Source organism: Thermobia domestica, chromosome 11 (genome assembly GCF_964235325.1).
Source record: "Thermobia domestica chromosome 11, izTheDome1.hap1.1, whole genome shotgun sequence".
Taxonomy (NCBI): Eukaryota; Metazoa; Arthropoda; class Insecta; order Zygentoma; family Lepismatidae; genus Thermobia; species Thermobia domestica.
Genome location: NC_137464.1, coordinates 147,436,766 through 147,455,174, shown reverse-complemented (window position 1 = coordinate 147,455,174; position 18,409 = coordinate 147,436,766). Strand labels below are relative to the sequence as shown.

At 39.3% G+C, this 18,409-nt stretch overlaps 2 protein-coding genes across 2 annotated transcripts in view; one reads left to right on the top strand and one right to left on the bottom strand.

Annotated features, from left to right (window-relative positions):
* The window catches only part of LOC145664482 (protein snakeskin-like), a 212,042-nt gene that overhangs the window by 104,267 nt on the left and 89,366 nt on the right, over positions 1-18,409 (top strand). The gene's annotated exons all lie outside the window — the stretch shown is intronic.
* On the bottom strand, positions 11,834-13,240 carry LOC145665308 (uncharacterized). The gene has a single exon (XM_081732603.1). The coding sequence runs from the start codon at positions 13,238-13,240 to the stop codon at positions 11,834-11,836; it is 1,407 nt and encodes a 468-aa protein (XP_081588729.1).

Here is an 18,409-nt window from a genome sequence, read left to right as displayed (position 1 = left end):
TTCTCAGAAGAAATTGTGCCTAAGAAGACGACAGTTTAAATGCAGTTAGCATACAGAGAATGAGAAACAGTATTACCATTGTTGATTAAAGTTCCAAGAATGAAGCAGTTCTGCGCTGCCGATTGAAGTATAAAATAACTACAGTAGTTAAAACTAATCACAGGGGAAAATACGTTCTTTTCTATTGAAATATGAACTTCTTGAATATTTTTTAAAATCCTTTTTTTTCCCTTTTGGAAGCTAAACTATCCATAGGACGAAAGAATAGATGTTCAAACTCCCTGTTATTTGTTTAGTATAACTGATTGGCTACACAAATCTTCCGACAAGTAGATGAGACATACTACGTAGTTGCATGTTGATTTTTTTTTTTAATCTGAAGAAGGAAAACCGGGGCCAACAGGCGTTCCGAAAGCTTTTCTCGGGACAGTTAATTCTCTCACTCAAAACCGGGACTGTCCCGGAAAACCGGGACGTCTGGCAACCCTACTCAAGTGTAAAAAGAATAAACATGAGTCTAGAAAAAAAATTCTCCCCGATGGCATACGTGTGAGCGTCACGCTCACATTTACGACGTACAATTTTTAACAATGCTTGATCTTCAACTGACATGGTCATGTAGCCACAGTGGCGTACATCCTTTGACTACAGAAAGTACAAAAGACAATTTTTTTTTTTTTTTTTTTTAAGTAGAAATAATTTCACGATGCTACTGTTAGTAATATATGAAAAGTGAACGAGTTTCCAGCAAGTGAGCTTCGCGCTTACATGTATAGCAATCGAGGGAGAATATGAGATTGGAAGCTTGAACTTTACTTAATGAAATTTTGTGTAAGCAATTGCTCACAAGGGATCAAACGAAGGGTCCCGTGCGCTACAAACTAGACCAGCAGGGGGATGGATTGACTCAGCACAATATAAGTTACAATGGCATAGTTTTGTTTCAGCTGCGATAAACCGTTAGATTTTCTGTTTTAAAATCAATTACTCTAACTCAAAAGTCATTTTATTGTTCAACAATTATAAAGTTATAAAATGTACGATTACTCGCATATAGAATGTCTTGCTATATAGAATGTGTTAAAAATTCAAACCTTGACTTTGTTGTTGGAGAAGTCTTCAAACTTAGGAATCTTGTACATAGAAGTTCCTAGTACAATGAGTTTTATATCAAAACATGTACGTCATTAGAAGTTCTCATATGAGAATACTCACAGCAAAACTACCAGATCTGTTTTCCCTTAATAACAGCAGAACGCGACAATAATACTTAATTGCATCAAAGAAGATTGAATGGACCGTAGGAAAACGTAGGCGAAATACTTACGTCATGCATTGCGTGTGTATGTTGTTCTGAGGCGTGGTATGGCAATATTCCAGTAAGAAAAATGAGTTGACTCCAAATTAGATGACATCATAGATTGTTACAGTGCTTCTAAAAATATATATATGAAGTCTGAAACAAATGATTTTGCAATCTAGCCATGCTCATTTCAACAACCAGTATATAAGTACAATTTCAAACTACAACCGTTTGTGAAATATGTTTGACTTATTGCAAATCTACCGTATTAAAGTTTAAAAAATGACTCACAAAATGTTTCATGTGGAAAATTGTACTCAATGAGTAGGAATAAATCCAGTGTGCAAAATCAACTGAAAAGAATACATATATTCAAAATGTGAGTGTGGAGAAAACTGAAGAAAATTAGCTGAAAATTAGAAATTCAAATCAATGAGTAAAAAATGAAATGAAATCCTTCAATTTAACCTCCTACGATTATGCCCTTTAGCTAAGGGAGATGGATGATTATGGCAAGTGAATGGTGATGGAAGAATTGGTGGAATGAGAATTTGCGAGGAAAAGGGAGTAGCTGAAAAAACCCATAGACTCGATATTGTCCACCACAAATCTATTTGGCCGTAGATCGAATCAAGGACCCCACGCAGTAGAGGTAAGCGCTGTTCCGTTGAGCCACCGACACCTGGCTCACTAACACCCCTTACCCTACTTTGACATATCATCCAGCAAAACCCCCCGTCATTTATTATGGTCCACTATTCACGCCGTTTTCCCCACACCGACAAAAAATTTGCCAGCTGTGATCAAACGACCAAGAATTTGTCATTGCATCAAATTTACATCGTGAAAGAAGACGGAAACATCTAAAGCATGTTTAGCGGAGCATGAATATCTACGGTTATTCGCTCAAACCACCTTTTGCCGCAATACTAGTTAGTGAATCTGATTTTATGATGTAAACAGAGTAAAGTGTTTGCTGTAGTTCATATTACGATTAATGTTAATTATCACATTAAAATTATTTCCTTTTCAGTGCAAAGTAGGTGAAATTTGAATTTCTTACATCAATGTAAAGTACATGAAGTGAAACAAAATTTCCAGTTCAAGTTGTGTATTATTAAGAGTAAATTTTTCACACAATATAAAGAGTGTGCTTAATTTGTTTCTATCCAATTTTGTCGTATGCTTTTTCCTATTTTTCTTGTATCAACTTTCACACTCTACAAACATTGCGACACAAGTGAGACCAGTGGCAGCGATTGGACATAAAAGTGGGGAGCCAAGACATGATCTGATTATTTGTATATCAGTGTCAGTTTTCCTGGTTGTTTCTAACAGTTTGTTGGACGAAAGGTTATATACTATATTTTTCGGTTAAAATACTGTATATTGTATTTCATATTTTATTAAGTAAATTGACAAGAGCAACGCAAGTAGGTAATAGCCCTTTGTACTCTTAAACAAGTGTAAGAAGAGATTTGATTCCTTGCTCATGAACATCTTAAAATTCTGTCTGGAAAATTGTTTGATCAAATTATTTAACAACAAAATTAGAAAACAAATAAATAGAAAAGATAATATTATTCATAGTAATGAATAATGAGGCTTGTTTTTGTTTTGTAGGTTATATTGAAACTGGGGATTAATAAACAACTTATATTTTTAATTCCATACATGTCAATAAATGTATGTTATTACTCTTAGAAAATGAAAGACAATAAATAATACAAGCATATGCTGAGTAGGAGTATCTGCATCTGTACCCCACTTTCAATTACTTTGTCGCCTTTTTCAATTAGTTTCAGTACATACACTAAGTACTCTACGGTGTAAGTACTTACACTTTAATTACTCTAGGTACTTTATGTACATACTCTAAGTACTGTCATTGAAGTAAGAATTTTTTAATTACTCCAAGTACGTACGCTCTAATTACTCGAGTACACTCGTTGAAGTACTGAATATTTTCATTGAAGTACAAGAACCCATTTTGAAGAATTTGTAATTGAACTTTATTGTTACTGATTTTCTACAGGTACTTTAGGAACAATTACTGACATGTAATTACACATGCTTATGATGACGTTTTACTGGACTGTAGTCTCATTGCTCTATTGTTGCCTTTCTGCTTATGTAACATTGAAACTACTTAGTTTTTGTACTTTATTACTATGTGTACTTACTGTATTGCCATTTGAACATATTTAACCTCCAAAGAACTTACACTTTCATTAATTGTATGCAACTTGCTCTTTCACGTATGTAGTTTCATTGCCGAACTCTAATTGAAGTTCATAAGTACCCTAATGTACCTTTTATTTGAATCAACTTGTGGTAGTATGCTAATTACTAACCGTTAGCCATTAATATTAAGATACGGCTGAAGGACACTTACTCACTCTTCATACTCACCCTTCCAGGACAGCAGGAAGCATTTTTTCTTCTTTGAAGACCATTAACTTCCAAGGTCAAACTTCATTGGTTTAACTTTTTTTTTGGTTTAACATTTTTTTTTATTTTTTAAAATTTTTTATAATGCTAGCTCGGAAGCTAGCAACCTCTTAGAGGGGTACGCCCTCTTTCAGGAATGGAATATTAAGGCAAAGGGTGGAAGCAGGATATTGGGAGAGGATCTAAGGAATGTATAGGTTACATTTTCTACAGTTATGTGATTTTATTGCACCATTTATTAAAAGCATAATATACATATGAGTATGAACGGACATTATGATCTTTGCGATCATAATCATACAGACAGGTGGATGAAAAGGTAATAATATAAACATATAAAAGCAAAAAAAGAAAACTTATTGAAGGTACAATAAGAAAATTATCAAAAGAAAAGAAAAAAACTTATAATACTAGATACATAACAAAGACGATGGAGTATGGTAGTTATAAGTATTGATAGATGAAATGGGCATGGAGGATGAAATGAAGTGCAAGCACGTCACAACCCAAGGGAAAAGTTAAATGAACAAATGCTGTTATCTTCTGCCTAGGGGCGACGCTAGGCTGATGAAGACTGGGGAAGCCCTGTTAGTCACAAAGGAAGATCACTGTGCATTATATGAAGGAAATATGTGAGAGAGATGAGCATGAATACGATATTCATCCAGGAGTTCAGGGTCAAGATGATGAGGGGGTAATGTGTAACAGTAGAGTGTGAAAAGAAGGTGCAAAGGTGTATAGTAATAACGAGGTCTGCACGGGTGAAGTGAAAGGTACTGACTGCATAGTGTCGAGAAGTAGTGGGTGGTGACGGGAGTAGCGATCAGTGAGAAAGTTACTGCGTAAAGTTTCTAAGTGAAATTTAAGAACAGGAAATGTAATGAGAGAGTATAAGTCACGGGTGGGACTAGGTAATGGAATACGATGGGCAATACGAAAAGCATGGCGCTCAAGAACTGCACCCCAAATAGTTCCAGTTAGTCTCTTGAGTAGATTTAGTCTATTATAAGCCTTAGTTTTAACAAAGTTGAGGTGAGGGGCCCAAGTGAGATGATGGTCGAAAATCAGGCCAAGATAAGTGACAGTTTTGCTAGGGTGCAGTGGTACATTTTTGACTTGTAATGAAAGAAGTGATGGATTTCGATGTACTTTTGTGCGTTTACGAGTCGGGATGAAAACTATGGCTTGCGTTTTACCGGCATTAATTGTTAAGTTCCATGTTCGGCACCAGTGTGTAAAGCGATTGATAGCTTCCTGAATTGCTATATTGATTTGCGGAATGGTGCGGCAGAGAGCAAGAAATGCCGTATCGTCGGCGTATTGAAACAGATGGACGGTTCGTGGTAGGTCTGGAAAGTCAGCAACGAAAAGTAGATATAACAGAGGCGATAAAGCAGATCCCTGTGGGACGCAAAAGAGCAGAAAAATGGGATGTGAAAGCTCAGAATTTATGGCAACGTAAGTAAGACGGCAAACAAGAAAGTGATAAATGAGTCGTAAATAAGCAATAGGAAGTCGGAGTCTGACTAGTTTGTAAATGAGCGCTAAATGCCACACTTTATCAAATGCCTTTTCGAGATCAAACATAAGAAGACAGGATGGTTGGATCAGATTATAATGGTTGGTGATGAGCGTCGTGAGACGGAGCAACTTGTCATTAATAGAGTAACCAGGGTGGAAACCAGCTTGATGGGTAGGAATGAGATGTCTATCGTTTAAATATGGATGTAATCTTTTAACGATGATCCTTTCAAAGATTTTCCAGAATGTGGACGTTAGTTGGATTGGTCTGTAAGAGGAAACGGCACTTGGAGGTTTGTTAGTTTTCGGAAACATTGGACATTTTGAAACTTTCCAGTCAGTAGAGTAGAAGCCACTGCGAAGAATGAACGTAAAGATAAGTGTTAGAAAATGAAGTAGTACAAGAGGGCTTTCTTTGATATGCCGGTAAGTTATGCCATCGAAGCCTGGGGCAGTGTATCGCTTACGCTGAACCACAGCTGTGATTTCTTCCGACTGAACGGGGATATTTAGAACGTGCGGTTGAAGAGTATGATTGGCGTCTGGCTGAAAGTGGTATAAGTCCGTATTTATGCTGGTAACAGGATGAGAAAGGTAAATATGAACTTGTGCATGAGATGTAAATATGCCTTGAAGGTGTGCAGCAAAAGCGTTTGCTTTGTCCAAATCAGAGTGTAACGGTTTTCCATCGACAAGAAGAGGATACGTGGGTTTCGAAAACTTACCACACAAGGCGTTAAAACGCTTCCAATACACTGTGGGATGAGTGGTGTCAGCAAGGTGGTTGCAGGTTTTCACCCACTGCCTTTAGCGATATGCTATGAGATAATTTCGAACAGTTCTTTGTAGCTGATGGTGGTGATGAAGTGCATCCGGGTTCGTGTACGGAGGTATTCACGATAAGCTTGCTGTGAATGACGAATCAGAGGAAGGTACTCTGGTGGTAATTTTGGACGGTATGGTATGGATTCTGTTTGTGGTATGTAAAGAGCAGAGGCTTGTTGAATAGCAGAGGTAATATGGTCAACTTGAGCAGTGAGTTCGTCTGAAGTATTGGGCGGTAAGATACAATAGCTGTATAAAGATAAGAACGGTAGCTGGGCCAGTCGACTTTATCGTAGCGGGGTGAGAGACGGGCTGGCAGTTGGTGTTGTTGATGAGCAAGACCTGTATGATATGTCAGTTTAATTGGGGCATGATCGCTACCAAGTAAATCAAGGACGGTGATAGTGCAACGTGTGCTGAGCGTATTAGAAGTAATTGCAATATCCGGTGTGGTGTTCGATATTAGGCGAGTTACAGCTGGAAGATCAAGAATAACTCCTGTAGTATGAGTCGTGATGTAATCTGTGAAACGAGTGCAGTCTTGAGCGGAACGACTATGGAAATTGATGTCTGCGAGTATTATATAGTGGCGATAGGTAGTGGAGATATGTGAGAAGAAATACAGAGGAATTTGATTGCCTGGTCTGATGTAGAGCGTAGCCAGAGTGATCGTGATGTTTTTTTAAAAATATAGAGTGGTAATGACATGCTCTGGTAAATGTAAAACGGGACATTGTTGCTGCCTGAATGGGATGGTGTGTCGGAAGCCTATAGCAGCTCCGCCGTTAGCTCGCAATGCCGGTAGTGGATTATGACGTAGTAAAGTATAGTTAGGAATGTGGCAGGAGACACTTAGTCAATAAAGTTTCGTTCAGAAGGAAAGCTGTAATATGCTCTTCAAGTAAAAGAGTCTGGAAAAGAACTTTGTTTTTAGGAAGAGATCGGATATTTAAGAATAAGAATGACAGATCCATGATGGCACACAGGTTAAACAGTTGTTTTATGTCGTGCAGTATGAAAATGAACATAGTTATTTGAATACGTAGCATACAGAGAGACGTTGAAGGTTAATATCGCTCCAAGTGTAAGCTGGTGAAGAATTTGTTGACGATTAAAAGGATGTATATTCTGGAGTGCAAGAGTAAGAAATTCTAAGAGTTTGCCTACTGTGACGGGATCAACAATATGTTTCTCAGTGTTGGTGGATGTTGACTGGGTACGGAGAGGAACAATTAATTCTGGATGCGTTTCATTAGGCTTTGGTTTGCTTTTGCATTTATAGCTGTAGGCGGGGTCTCTATCTTGACAGGTGGGACATTTAGGCGGGAGTTCCATGTTAGGGCAAAGGCGCGTGTGATGTGGGCCAGAGCAGTAACCACAGACAGAGGCATTTTTACAGTCAGCAGTTGCGTGGATGTTATAAGTTTGGCACCGCTCACAACGAAGGGGTAAGGGTGCAGGTGAACGAGAAGGTTCGACCCTATGTCGTCGCTTGTATATGAGGGCGCCTTGAGTGAGAAGAGTATCGATAGTGTCCTGACTTGAAGTGAGAATTCTAACCATGTAGGTTGGGCCGGTGTTATTACGAATACGGATGGCTTTGTTAATGGTATGCCCTTCATACTGCAGTTCTTCTTGGATTTCCTCGTCGGAGTACTTGGCATCAACTCCTCGAATCACGACAAAGAGCATTGGAGGTCGCCTAGGTGGAGGTGGCTGTATGCGTCGAGAAGAAGTTAGACATGTAATAATGGCGTTGGTACCAAAGATTTCAAAAGATGCTTTATTGCGTACTGTCCTGAGGAAATCTGGCTTGGTGGACTTCAATATGTAACCGTTTCGCGTTTTTACAACTTCCTGGAGTGAAAGGCTGCGTAAATATTTTCTAAGTTGGAGGATAATGAACTTTTCGTTTGAATACTTAAGATCTTATTTCTGTAGTAAGAAACAATAAACAGATGCACATGGTTGATTTGGCAAGATATTGGTTACTGATGCTCGGCGCAAGGAGAAGTCTAATTCGTTAGCGGTATGCTGTTTCTTAGCAGGAGGAGATTTTGCTTTGCTGGCATAGCTGGGCTGACTCAGTGGAGATCTAGATCGTTGCCTGCTTGATGCATTTGACACTGTTGAGGTAGTTGAGCGATCTGAGACTCGCCGGCGTCTTTCGCTGTGCTCTCTCTGCTTCTCCACTTTCGGGGAGCTAGCAGAGGGAGTTGTGAAAACAGGTTGTAAACCTCCGTGTCTGCATTCTAGAAGTGGTCCAGAAGCTTTGCCAGAGTCCGACATGAGCAACACGAGACCTGCGGCACGATGTCATAATGGCGTTTGTTTGTGTGTAAAAACCCTAATCAAATGAGATGAAATGAAGCAAAGGTGAGACGACCTGTTCGGAAAGCCGTCAAGGTTGGATAAATTCACTTGCCAAACTCGTAGCACTGGACGTCCTTGGCTAGATAAGTCAGACGGACAGCACTCAAAAGTAATGCAAGAGAAATAATCCGGGATGAGGAATCAACAGGAACAGGAACAGGAATCAGGAACAGGAATCAAAATACAGCTGTTCTGACGTCTGGTACGTCACAGCTGACAGGATCGAATGAAAGATCGATCGAGAGTATGATTTAACTTTTTTTACAGGCTAGGCTGAAGGACTAGCTGCCTTTCAGAGGGTTACGCCCTCTTTTAGGAACGAAATTGGCGGTTAATAATGGAATGAGTATTTTGGATGGGCTAAGTGATTTTAATCTTTATTAGCAGCAACATTTACATAAATAAATAATTTTGAAGGTGGAGACTTAAGGAATATTAATCCTTAACATTAGGTGCAGGTATAAACACAAAGGAGAAAAGAATACGGTATATTTTAAACAAATAAATTATAACACAATGATAGCAGTGCTTAGGTATAGCATTCATGATCTGTACAAGTATAGCTATGAGCGTGAGAGATGTGGTGAGGTGCATTCACAGGTCAACACATGGGTGATGTTAATTAGACAAATGAGGTTATCTTCAGCCTAGGGTCTGCTCTAGGCAATGATGAAGACGAATGAGGCCCATGTTAGTAAATAATGATAATCACTGTGCTGGAAATGATGGATGAATGAGAGGAAGATGTTCATGAATGACGTAATCTGTGATGATAAGTAAGGCGGAATCTAACGGTGGTAGAGTGTAGTGATATAGCGTGAAGAGAAGCGAAAGTGGAGGATGATAATAACGGTGAGGTGTTGGGTGAAGTGCTAAATATCGCATTGTATCCTGTAGTAAAGGATGTCGTGTTTCGAAGCGTTTGGTGATGAATGTTAGCCGCAGCTTTTCAAGGTAATATTGTAAAGTCGGAAAAGTGATTTTGCGGTATAGATCCTGTGTAGGACTAGGCAGCTTAATGCGGAACGCTGTTATTGTAGAACTTAGTTGGGGCAGCTATCCAAGCAGTAAACCCGTATGTAAGGACAGGTCGTAAGAAAACCTTGTAGGTGTTTAGGATGGTGTGTGCTTTAAGGCCCCAGGTGGTACCAGTCAATCGTTTCAGGAGGTTGAGTCTATTATAAGCTTTAGTGGTAATGGTTTTCAGGTGTTGCGACCAAGTAAGGTGGTGATCATAAGTAATTCCCAGATATGTGACAGTGTTACTGATTTGAATAGGCACCCCATCAACATTCAGAGAGAGATTGCGTGGGTTTCGGCGGACTTTGGAAGTTCTTCTAGGTGGTAAGAATACGATGGCTTGTGTTTTGGCTGCGTTAATAGTAAGCCGCCACTGAACGCACCAGGTGTAAAAGCGATCGATAGCTGTTTGTAAGAGAATGTTAAGCTGCTGGATAGTTGTTCCAAGTGCGAGAAGCGCCGTGTCATCAGCATATTGGAAAAGATGGACCTTATCTGGCAGTCGGGGCATACCAGCTACATACAGCAGGTATAGTAAAGGAGACTATGATTTAACTTTTCTTTTCAGCTAGCCGACGCTAGCTACTACCCGAAGAGGGTTACGCCCTCTGTAGGGGAAGATATTTTTAAATAGATTGTGCTGTTCAGGAAGCCGTGGTTGGGATATGGGTTGATACATAAACTTTATTGTTCAATTGTGATGGTCATTATGGCCTTTAACCATAATCATGAGGTAAAGGAAATACATAAGCTTCAGTGAAGGAAAAGCATAACTGTAAAATGATATGAGATGAGAAGATGAAATGAAGTGCGAAACTCACTACAACACATAGGTTCTGTTAGTGGAACAAATGCAGGTTATCTTCTCGCCTAGGGGCGGCGCTAGGCATCAATGAAGACAGAGGAGCCCTGTTAGTACAGAAGGTATTATTGTGCATATGATGGCCATATGTGAGGTAGATGAGCGTCTATATAGAGTATGGTTCGTAACAGGCGGTGTCAGGGTGGAGGTAGAGTGTAACGGTATAGAGTAAACAGTAATGAGAGCGGCGGGAAAAGAGCAGCAGTAGGGGAGATGCTTCGGGCGTGGTCTTCAAACGTTTTCTGGAGAAGTGGATGATTGCTGTGCAGGCGCTGGGTGATGTATTTGGTCCGGAGTGTTTCTAAATGATACAAGATGTGTGGAAACGTAAGTCTGTCATAAAGATCTTGAGTGGGACTTGGTAATTTGATACGGAAAGCGATTCGCAAAGCATGACGTTCCAGGATGCGTAATTTCTCATAGTAGAGGATCGGAGCAGATATCCAAGCCGTAAATCCGTACGTGAGAATAGGACAGAGAAAGACCTTGTATGTGTTGAGAATTGTATGAGCATTGAGTCCCCAAGTAGTTCCAGCAAGACGTTTCAGGAGATTGAGGCGAGAGTAAGCCTTCTTGGAGATATCTTTTAGGTGTGCTGTCCAGGTTAGATGCTGATCGAAAGTGACTCCAAGATATTTGACACTGCGAGTAGGGTTGAGCAATACATCTTGCACTGTGAGGTGCAGAAGTCTTGGATTTCTGTGGACACGGGAACGATGCTTCGGAGCAAGAAAGAGAATTGCTTGAGTTTTTCCAGCGTTTATTTTTAGTCTCCAGTGAGAGCACCAATCAACAAAGGCATTGATAGAATCCTGTAGAGCGAGATTGAGTTGGTGAATGGTTTTCCCTGTCGCAAAGAAAGCAGTGTCATCGGCATACTGGAAGAGTTTAACTGTAGCTGGAACAGGTGGAAAGTCGGAAACAAAGAGAATATATAATAACGGCGACAAAGCCGATCCTTGGGGAACTCCGGAATGGAGAAAAATGGGAAATGAAAAACTGGAGTTGATACAGACGTATGCCAGTCGACATGAGAGAAAATTAAAAATGAATCTGATGTAAGCAATAGGCAATCGGAGCTGTTTGAGGTTATAAATGAGAGCGGGATGCCAGACCTTGTCGAATGCCTTTTCGAGGTCAAACAGGACCAAACATGGATTGCCTGTGTTAAAGTGATTATAGATGGAATTGGAAAGGCGAAGCAACTGATCATTTATGCTGAAAGAAGGTCTGAAACCAGCTTGTTCGAGTGGAATGACGTTGTGTAGTGCCAGGTACGGATGAAGACGTTTAACAATGATGCGTTCCAGTATTTTACTAAAGGTTGACGTTAGTTGAATAGGGCGGTACGAGCTAACAGAGGCAACAGGTTTATGTGGTTTGAGGAACATTAGGGTTTTTGAAGTTTTCCAATCAGCAGGTATAAAGCCAGTTCTAAGAATAAAGGTATAGATGAGACAAAGAAGATATAAGACTACTTACGGACTTTCTTTAATGTGTCGATATGTAATAGAGTCCATGCCAGGGGCTGTGTTACGTCTATGAGCTACCACTGAGGTTATTTCAGAAATAGAGATAGGTGCAGTAAGTGGATTGTTTTCGGGTAAAGTGTGATGAACATTAGCCTGCAGATGAGGCGAATCCAGATTGAGGTTGTCGACTGGATGAGATCGATGGGGATATTCAGGTGCGAGAGGTGTAAAGATGTCCTGGAGATACCTGGCGAAAGCATTGGCTTTATCTGTATCAGTATGAAGCGGAGTATTGTTGTCGATGAGAGGATATGTTGTGTGAGTATTGAGACCAGTGAGTTGCCGGAAACGTTTCCAATACTGAGTAGGATGTGAAAGAGAGCCGAGATTATTGCATGTTTTGACCCAGCATCGCAACTTGCAAGCTTTAAGATAGTTGTGAACTGTTCGTTGCAATTGTCTGTGATGCTGAGGAGAGTCAAGGTTGCCAGTTGCAGCATAATCTCTATAAAACTGTCGGGATCGTTTTATCAGCGGTAAGTATTGAGGAGGTAATGAGGGTCGAAAATTTGAAACTGTTGATTTGGGGATGTATTTTTCTGTGGCGTTTTGCATAACAGTGACGATAGAGTCCAGAGCATGAGATAGGTCGGATTCAGTGGTCGGTGAAGAAAGATCATTAAAATGATTCTCAAGGTATGATCGGTAGGCATTCCAATCTGCTTTATCATAGCGGTAGGTAATACAGGGCGGCGGCGTTTGAGAAGTGGTATTGCTATGAGTCTGAATAACTAATTTGATTGGAGCATGATCACTACCAATGAGGTCAAGAACATTAACAGAACTACGTTGTGATAGGTTGCTCGAAACAATGACTACATCGGGAGTAGTCTGACTCGTGGGGCGAGTCGGTTTGGGTAGTGGCAAAATCACTCCGGTGGTATGACTGATAATGTAATTGAGGAAACAATCCCGCTGCGTAACTGTCCGGCTATGTAAATTTACGTCTGCCATGATTATGTAAGTACGGAAGTTGTTGGAGATATATTGAAAGAAGCTGAATGGAATATCATGACCCGGACGAACGTAAATGGTTGCCACAGTTACGTACAGTGCTTGATAATATAGAGATGTAATAAGGTATTCAGGAAGATTTGGAAGAACTGGAGAATGGCTTCGAAATGGAATAGAGGGCGAAAACCCAATCGCTACTCCCCCATTGGCTCGTCTAGCTGGCATCGTGCTATCTTGGCGTAACAATTGGAAGCGAGATATGCGGCAGGGCAGTCTATGGGTAAGATGAGTCTCATTAAGCATGAAGGTATTTATGTGTTCTTCTAGTAAAAGCGCTTCAAAAAGCGGCTTATGCTGTGGTAAAGAGCGGATGTTTAGAAATAAGAAAGAGAGCGCCATAATGCAATGCAGAATAATACGGATTGTGACTGGATAGCGGTTAGACTTCAGTTTCAAGGACATTTGAATGATAATATACACTATTGCCTGAATATGTTGGACAGATGTTGGCATGGAAAATTGCCTTGGCCGCGGATTGAATTTTTTGAGCGATGTGATCTCGTAGAAAGGGGTGGATGTTTTGTAGCGAGAGAGTTAGAAACGTCAGTAACTAATGAACAGTGACAGGTTGTTGTAAAGCAGGATTGATCGGGGGTTGGATTTGTTCTGGTATGCGTAATGGTGCCACAGTCTCCGGTTTCGTAGGCTCTGGAGCTGGCTTGGAACGACATTTATAACTGTATGTTGGGTGAGAGTGATCTTGACATGTGGAGCAGGTCGGAGGTAGTTTGAGATTTGTACAGCTGCGTGTAGGATGTGGTCCTGAGCAGTAACCACATTTAAACGGGTTTTTGCACTGTAAAGTAGAGTGCTGGCCATAAACCTGACACCGCTCGCAGCGAAGAGGTAAAGGAGCAGAGGTGCGTGATGGTTCAACGCGATGACGTTGTTTGTATATGTATGCGCCACGAGTTAGTAACTCATTTTAGTAGTCTGTTGAGAGTTAGTTAGTACCCGCACCATGTATGTCAAACCATGGTCGTTTTTGATCCTGAGGCATTTAATGACATTATGACCTTCTAGTTTTAGTTCTTCAAAAACTTCCTCGTCAGTGTAACTAGGATCTACCCCTCGTATCACAACAGACAGTGTGGGTGTTTTTCTCGGTGGCGGCGGCTGTTTTGTGCGTTGATCAGTGAGCTTGGTCATAGTTGATTTAGATCCAAAGATCTCAAAACTGAATTTGTTCCTGGTCGTACACAGAAATTCCGAATCCGGCGTCTTAATAATTATGCCGTTCCGTGTTCTGACAATTTGAGTAATATTAGCCCGAGGCATATACTTGGTAATCTGCACCAAAAGAAGCTTAGGATTCGAAAATTTAGGGTCAAAGTTCTGGAGTAAGAAAGAATAAATTGGTGGTCGATTCGGAGGAGGCAGGTTGGGAAACTGGCGATCATCCTGTATGTCTATAATCATTGATGCTTCAGAGCTTGCATCGCTTAACTTATGCTGGCGTTTAGCAGGCGGTAGCTTGGTGGATGCGATAGGAGAACGTTGACGAGAAGAAGAGCCCTGGCTGGTAGAAATTCGTTCCAGAGAATGGCATCTCCGTCTAATCGGTTTCCCGGAGGAGCAAGAAGGTTCCGGTGCTATAGGCGGTAAGCCAGAATGTTGTCCAATGATAGGTTGGGACGCCATAAGTCACGGTGAAGATAATGAATGAAATAGTGTGACGAAATGAAAGATGAAATGAATGAATGATGAAGCTAAGCTTCCAAAAATATGTACACTAATGTGTACGGTAACGCAGTCTCCACTCGAGTGAAACCCTTAATCTCTCCCACTCTCTCGCCCGTTGCTGAGACTTGCCGTACTTGCGTCCACAAATACGTAATAATCACAGCCTGGACTTGACACTGAAAAACAATGCCTCCAATGGGAAAGCTGGAAACCAGCAAAGTATGCCTGATTTAACTGCTTCGTACTCTCTTATATTCATATACGGAGTTGATTTATCTGTAAGAAATATTAATTAGTGATCTTTTGTAATTGTTTGGTAGGAATTATCATATTTCTACCTTTACATAAGTTCAGAATAATTTTGTTGCGTGTAATGACATTTAAGTACATAGGGTATGTATAAAGAATTAGTAATAAATAAATTTAATGTTTAATTGTATTCCATGGTTGTATTATCTTTATTGGTTGGAAGAGAGGAAAAAAACGTGAATGAATTCTTTAGCAATGAGCACGCGGAACGACAGAATGAAAAAAAGATGAAAAATCACTATTTTTTTGGCTCAACTGAATAAGGTCGCCGAAGGTTTATGTTAATGTATTATTTGTTTCGTATTGTCTGAGAAGAAACTTACATCTTTGAAATGTCTGCAGAATGTAATTTATATGCATTCATGTCATTGTACCACCATAGTCGCTTAGTTATATATACTAAGAAAACGATTATACAGGTATAATAGCAGGGACAGCTGATTGAGTTTCGGTAACAGGTAGCAAGGGTCTTATTTCTGTTTCTCACTGTCTCTTTCTCTCTCTCTCTCTATCTCTCTCACTCTGTGTGTGTGTGTGTGTGTATGAGTGTGTATGTGTGCGTGCTTGACCTTCAGAACTCTCGCACAAAGGATCTTTAAATTGAATATTTTCTTTCGTCTTTTAGGAAACATATGTTATATATGAGGCTGAGAAGTTCGGATGCTATGATTAAAATATATTTCATTATTTAACTGTACATAAACGCGCAAATAGTTAATAAGACATATTATGAAGAATGAAAACACACTTATTTCTTACTGATTGTGTAAACACTATGTATTATTGTTTGACGTAAAGATACGTACGTGTTTGTATTTTGAAAGTGAAATGAAATATTTGAAGTTTAACGTCCAACGAATATACAGGCGTAGCTAGGGGATACAACTAAATAAGGTAAGAATTTATAAATTGCTGAAATGAGGAAAGTAGTAGGAAGCGGGAGAACCGCGAGAAACCCTATGCACACAGTGTGTGTTTACCACAAAACTCACTTGGTGCGCTGGGATCGAACCAAGTATCCCTGCACCAGAGATGAACTCTACCACTGAGTACTGCAGTTCTTGTTTGTATTTGAGTTTACTTTCTCACGATTATATTTTTGGATAAAGGAGAGGAATGAATAAAGTACGCATTTATAATTTGCTGCAACGAGAATGTAGGAGGAAATAGGAGAACTACGGGCACAATATATTGTAATAGAGATAAACTCTGAATGAACGAAAGCATTTCGTTTCAGAAGTGACTTAGTTTATGGACAGTACTATTTACTGTTTACGAAGTTTTGGTACCAAACATTTTATAAGGAAAGAAACGTATTGTAGGTAGTGTTGTAAATAGAAAAAAAAAACGGTTCGTATTTTTTCAGAAATGTACGTTTTATTTAGAAAAAAACATTGCCTCTCGTTTTTTTTCTAAATTTCGTTTTTTTTCAAGTAGTCATTTGTAATGCATCTTACGTCTATTTAAGTATGAAATATTTTTATGTAGATGTAATCACCGTAAAATGCAATATAAATTAAACGCTAGATACTGATACGCTACAAATATTTTACAATTTACATGAATACCATACCTATTAACAATTCGGGTTTCAGCAGTTTTCATCAATATCAACTAAGAAATAAAAGTAGAAATGAATTTTTCTTTCTTTCTTTCTTTCTTTCCTTTTTTTTTTTTTTTTTTTTTTTTGTGAAAGCAGGCTGTCTAAAGGTAAAAACTAATACTAATTTGCCTAATAGTATTTTTCTAAATATCATATATAAATAATTTGTCGACTAGATATATATGATATGCAGATCCGGCTCTACCATATATGCAGTGGCGTATTGACGATTTTGTTTCGGGAGGGCTTTGCTAACTTTCGGGGGGGCTTTGCCTGAAAATGTGAAAATCCTGCAAGATATTTCATATATTTTACTACAGTACGTAAAGGGGGGGATTTCGGGGGGAAGGGGGCTTAAGCCCGGAAGCTCCCCCTAAATATGCCACTGCATGTATGCAACACGTGCATTTGCGTGGAACGGCAAGCTTGGATGGTCCGGCAAAATCTGTCACAAGTATATTATTTAAATTAAATATTTCTTGTTGAAAACAGACTTCATGATGATGGTAGTTACATTTACTAAGCTGACCTTCTATTTGAATACTACATTCATAAATTATGTTTAGGTTGCATTAGTTTAAGGCCACATGGACAATGCTAAAGCAAATGGTCGAATAAATCCGAGCACAAATTGCTTGATTGTTGTCAAATGCAAGAATTCAATTCTCGAATAGTAGTGAATATCTGTTCCATTTAGTAAGTTATCACAGTTCAGATATGAAACTAATCTTGTTTTTGTCAGAAACGAGTTCCTTATCATTGAAGATAGAAACAAGTTTGTTTTAAAAAAATGTTAGAAGATGTAGAAGAAAAATCAAGAAATAAAGATAAAAGAGCTAGTTGCACTGGAATTGCAAACTGATACATTGAGATTGAAGCTCGATAGTGAATTCTATAAAAGGGATTACCATCTTTCCTCTGCAGGTGTGTTTGCTTTATCTTTCACTAACATAATAGATTAATATTTAAAGAAAAAAACAGACACAACGGAATTGCATTTTTAGTAAGTATTTAAGCCTTTCTAAGTGCGACTGCACTTACCCTCGCCTTTGTTGTTCATGCTAGAGTAGCATAATTAAAATCATGAGTTTTAAGATTTGTTCTTTCTGGAGAAAGGGGGAGGCGGCAAATTATGCAATTGCACGAGGCGACAAATTGACTAGGACCGCCCCTGATGATATGCATATAAAAGACATGAATATAGGATGACTCAATTTGAAGTAATGCAAGGTGTTTCAAAATTAATATTAGGGTTTTGAAACTTTATAGTATCTATTACAATTAACTTGCAATTATAAATATTATATCAAATGAAAGAGCAACTCAAACAGTTTTGTACGCACGCATGTACATGCATTGTTTCTTCTGTCTGCCGTTAGAAAGAGCAAGTAGCGAAGATGGAGACTAGAGAGCAGAAAGCTTTTTGTGTTTTAATAAAAACTGAATCTGTACAGCGCAACCGTCTGTGTGAAGAATATTAAGGAGACGCTTTCAACTACGTCTTTATCGTTTGCAGTTGCTACAGGCCTAAAGCCTACAGACTACGGTTTACGTGCCAATTTCGCAAGTGAAATATTCCTGTAACAATAAAGATTTTCTGGATCGTGTCGTCTTCAGTGATAAATCGACATTTCACCTAAGAGCTAATATGAACACTCATAATGTTAGCATCTGGCCGTCAGCAAATCCTCAGGAGATGGTACAGTTGAAACGAAGCTTCCCTAAATTGAATGTGTTTTGTGCCATATGGCGGAAAGTTTATGGGCCTTTCTCGCCTATCGACTAGATGTGTGCCGTGCGACGAATGAATCTCACATTGAACACTTCTAGCAAAGACTGTTTGAGGTGGTCTTTTACTTGATGCATTGCTTATAATTGTACGTAAAATGTAATAAGTACTACGAAGAGTTAAA